This window comes from Solanum pennellii, chromosome 5, assembly GCF_001406875.1.
Source record: "Solanum pennellii chromosome 5, SPENNV200".
In the NCBI taxonomy this organism is placed as follows: domain Eukaryota; kingdom Viridiplantae; phylum Streptophyta; class Magnoliopsida; order Solanales; family Solanaceae; genus Solanum; species Solanum pennellii.
Genome location: NC_028641.1, coordinates 69,166,878 through 69,171,144, shown reverse-complemented (window position 1 = coordinate 69,171,144; position 4,267 = coordinate 69,166,878). Strand labels below are relative to the sequence as shown.

The following is a 4,267-nucleotide window of genomic DNA, read 5'->3' as shown; positions in this document are numbered from 1 at the left end:
ACCACCCCCGCGAGCCCCCTTACCAGCCTACACCCACCACTCCAAAAAAAATTAATTTTGTTTTTCAAAAATATTTTCAACTTCAAATTTTTTATTTTTTCACCCATACCACCACAGACACACCCAAAAAAAATTATTTTTAGAAAATATTTTTAATTTCAAAAATTATTTTCTACTCTAGTAAAAATAAAAGATGTTTCTCAAAATCATTTTTCATTCATAAATCAAACACTAAAAATCATTTTCGCAAAATATTTTTTATTCACCAACCAAACATGAGAAAATAAGTCCAAAAACTACTTGTTTTCCAAGAGAAACATTTTCCATGTAAACATTTTTCTTCATACCAAACACACCTAGGGTGTCAAAAATGAACTCAAACATAGGTAACCCGCCCAATCCGCTCAGAATTTTAAGGTTGCGCTCAAGATAATTTGAATTTGATTCAATCTCAACCTATTCAAGCCGAACCCATTTTAAGAGAATCCTCAATTTGAGCCCAATTTAATCTACAATTCCAACCCGTTTTAAAACTCTTTAATAAGATATGTTTCTATTTTAAATGTATGAATTATTATCCGATTAACATCTTTTAGGATTTAATTATCAATTTTTTTAAAAAAAAATCTTAAGATGAAATTCGAATTGTGATTATAAAAGTTAAGTATCAGTATGTTAAAATTATTTAGGTTAATTGGGTCGAATTGGGCTAGTCAAGACCCAATCTATTTTTTAGTTCATTAGAGCCCAAAGTAAACTTAGACGGGTCAAGACTCAATCCAATTTATATTTCAATCTATTTTAATATCTTCAATTTCAATTCAATCCTCCCATTTGACACATACATCATTGTCTATTCCGAGAAGGACAGTTAATCAATCATGAAAATAAATAAATATATACTATTGCTCAGAAAAAAATTACTTCATACATAGAACATGTCAAATAAATATTTAGACCAACTACTATGGTTGAAAAGAGAGGAAGATGCAAGAAAAGAACTCAAAGGCTAATGGAATAGGTACTGTTAAAATTGGAGATCGACTCATTTGATTTTAAGCTTGACATACGTTCAAAGTTGAAAAGCAAACTTAAATCAAATTATAAGGAAAGGAGTTTATCTCGATTGAATATAACAAAAGGGAAGATATCTTTGACCCTTTTTCGATATCAAAATCGTTGAAAATTTAGAGTTTGAGGTTGAAAGTACATATAGGATTATAATATAAGGAGTGAAAGTGTAAATTTACCAAACTTTAGGCTTAATTTTCTGAAACCTAATGTATAAGAAGATTCCTGATCCTGACAGCTAAGCCGTTTACCTTAGCTGCCTTAAATTCCTTCTTACAATTGGTCCTTTTTATTATCCTCTCTGTTCACATTTTACAAAAACAAATAGTCTTGGAGCCGACCCCATCACCAATCTCTGGTAAGAATTTGATCTTTTCTTCTACTTCTCATTTCTGTTAAAGTTTTAGTGTTTTGGTTACCACAGATTGTTATTTTATTGCCAAAGATTGGAACTTTTTCTTGTTTTGGTTCCTAAAGATTGTAACTTTTTTTTCTGTGAGTTGTTTTGCATCCTTTTACCCAATCTCTCTTCTTGTTTTTGGTTACTAAAAATTCAAACTTGTATTTTTCTATTGGTTGCTTTTCATTTAAATCTTGTAAATTCCATCAGTCATTTTACTAATTTCTTTTGGTTTTCCAAGATTTTTGTAACTTTTACTTGATTTGGTTGATAAAGATTCTAACTTTTTTCTATTGGTTGTTTTCTGTCAAAATCTTGCAAACCCCATCAGTCCCCTTTATCAATCTCTTTCAAAGATTTGTTACTTTTTCTTGTTTTTGATTCCTAAAGATTCTAACTTTGTTTTTTCTATGAATTGTTCATTGTTTTCACTAAAATCTTGCAAATCTCATCAGTTCATTTACCGATTTCATTTGGGTTTTCAAAGATTTGTAGCTATTGTTTGTGTTTTTGGTTCCTAAATATTCCAGCTTTTTATTGTTTTCAATTAAAATCTTGAAGTCCCCATCAGTCCCTTTATCACATTTACCAATCTCTGCTAAAAAATTTCCAAAAATCTGTAACTTTTTCTTGTTTTCCATTAAAAATCTTGAAACCCCATAAATCCATTTATCACCTTTTCTGATCTCTGCTAGAATTTGCCAAAATTTCTAACCTTTTCTTGTTTTCCATTAAAATCTTGAAACCCCATTTATCATTTTTACTAATCTTTGCTAGAATTTTGCCAAAATTTGTAACTTTTTCTTGTTTTCCATTAAAATCTTGAAACCCCACCAGTCCCTTTACTAATCTCTGCTAGAATTTTGCCAAAATTTGTAACTTTTTCTTGTTTTGGTTGATAATGATTTGATTTTTCTCTTCTGTTTTTTTCAAGAATGGGAAGTCACGGAAACAGTTGGGCAGATCAATGGGGCAGTCAAAACGATGTCGTAGATGAAGATTATGGGAGCAAAGGAAAAAACGGCGGCGGTGGCAGCAGTGGTAAGAAGATGGAGAAGGTGACGGCGGTGGCATCGGCGAGTTTTGGGAAGGCGAAATCGGCGGCGACGGTGGGGGCTGACAAGGCTAAGGCTGCGGCGGTGGTGGGTGCAAAAAAGGTGAAGAGTGGAACTTCATTGGGGTTTAAATGGATCAAGGAAAAGTGCCAGAAAAAGTGATTTTTTTTTTTTTGATTTTTCATTTGAATCATTCAAAGGTTTAGTTTATATACGTATACAGATTGTTTTGATGAATGAAATTGGAATATTTGAATTCTTTTTAATTTCGTCTACTTGTTTTGATTAGACATGATATAGTGCAGATTTAACTTATATTTGTTGTTATGTTTTTTTTCATAATTTTTTTTATTTTATTAGATGTTATTTTGATAATTATTATTTTTGTTATTTTTAAATTTATCTTTATTAATATATAAAAATACAAATATTATTCTATTCTCTTTAATTTCAATTCCAAACGATGGATGCAATTTCAGCACGTTGTTCTTTAGTTGATTTAGGCAATGAGGTACAGTACCATGATGGAATACTATCCATCTTCCTCCTTGCCTTCAAAAAGCAACCGTTGAATTTATAGGCGAGGTTTAAAAAGTAAAAATAGTATTTTAATATTAAAAAAATAAATAACAAACAAATGAAAAATAAGTCAATCAAATAAATAAACAAATTAAAGTGGGATGACTTTAACGTTGAATGAGTTTTATATAACAAAGAAACAATAAAATAAAATATCAAATGGAATTTGTACCATAAATTTTAAAATTAGATGACTTTCATGAAATACAAAAAAAAATATTGTGTGATAAACTCAAAATTAAATTACGACGCATAAAATTTTATTTATCCTAAAAAGAGAGAGCACCTTCAGTATGAAAAAAAATACATTAAAAATCGCTATTTTTAATTTTTATTAAATAAATTAGAGAAAAAACGTAATACATAAATGTATCATTCAATTTAATTTCACCTGATATTTATGTTCTTTAACGTTGGATATGCATAAATAAATATTTAATCTTATATATAATTAAATAAATAGACACATATGTCTTATATGAAATAATCCACATAAAACGTCATATTAGATACATAAAATATTTATGCTATTTGTATACACCTAAAATTGAAGGACATAAAGGTTAATTGACACTAAATTAGATAACATTTTATGCCTATTTAAAAAGCTTCTCATAAATAAATTTCATATGTGATGCAAATTCAGATTAATCGAACACAATAAAAGAAAAAGAGACCAAGGTAGAGATGAGCGAAAGAGTACGTGTCCAAACCACATCCATCCCTCTAAATAACAACCTTACCTTACAATCACAATTCAATCAAAAAAGGAAAAAAATACACTCTTAAATTTGGTTCTACTGACTCATGCTATCAGGTATCCACACTTCCCTCAATTTCATTTTTCTTATGTAATTGCTTTGGTTGCTTCACAGGTGTTGGATTCTACTCTGTTTGTCTCATTTTAATATGAACTGTACACAGTTTTAAATGTTAAATTTCATTTATTAGTCACAAAATATCTAAAATAAATGACTGAAAAAGTTAGCAAGATATCAACTTTGATATGTTGAAAGTATTGTAAATTAGGGATTGCATTTTGTTGGTTAAGAAGTAAACTTAATTGTGATTTAGAATGTGTTTGGTACGAAGGAAAATGTATTGAGTTTCTTTACTTATTTTCCAGTGTTTGGTGAATAAGCAAAAAAAAAAAAAATATATA

General features: G+C 29.1%; 2 protein-coding genes across 4 annotated transcripts in view; both read left to right on the top strand.

Moving 5' to 3' along the window:
* Positions 1-1,283: 1,283 nt before the first annotated feature.
* Positions 1,284-2,843, top strand: LOC107018948. Of its 2 annotated transcripts, none has more exons than XM_015219547.2 (2): positions 1,284-1,429; positions 2,406-2,843. In XM_015219547.2, exon 2 carries the CDS (start codon positions 2,407-2,409, stop codon positions 2,686-2,688), a length of 282 nt encoding a protein of 93 aa, XP_015075033.1. In that variant the 5' UTR covers positions 1,284-1,429; position 2,406; the 3' UTR covers positions 2,689-2,843. The 2 variants fall into 2 exon arrangements, with proteins under 2 accessions (XP_015075033.1, XP_027772779.1); XM_027916978.1 differs by lacking the exon at positions 1,284-1,429 and adding an exon at positions 1,436-1,566.
* Positions 2,844-3,778: 935 nt separating this feature from the next.
* The window catches only part of LOC107020783 (nifU-like protein 3, chloroplastic), a 4,397-nt gene continuing 3,908 nt past the window's right edge, over positions 3,779-4,267 (top strand). Inside the window, exon 1 of one of the 2 annotated variants that reach the window (XM_015221280.2) lies at positions 3,779-3,922. The gene's annotated coding sequence lies outside the window, so the exon portion shown is untranslated. Of the gene's footprint in view, positions 3,981-4,267 lie in introns of both variants that reach the window. The other variant, XM_015221281.2, reaches the window with a different exon arrangement.

Excerpts from the sequence above, each read along its gene's own strand:
- LOC107018948 (XM_015219547.2), top strand. The coding sequence starts at position 2,407 with ATGGGAAGTCACGGAAACAGTTGGGCAGATCAATGGGGCAGTCAAAAC.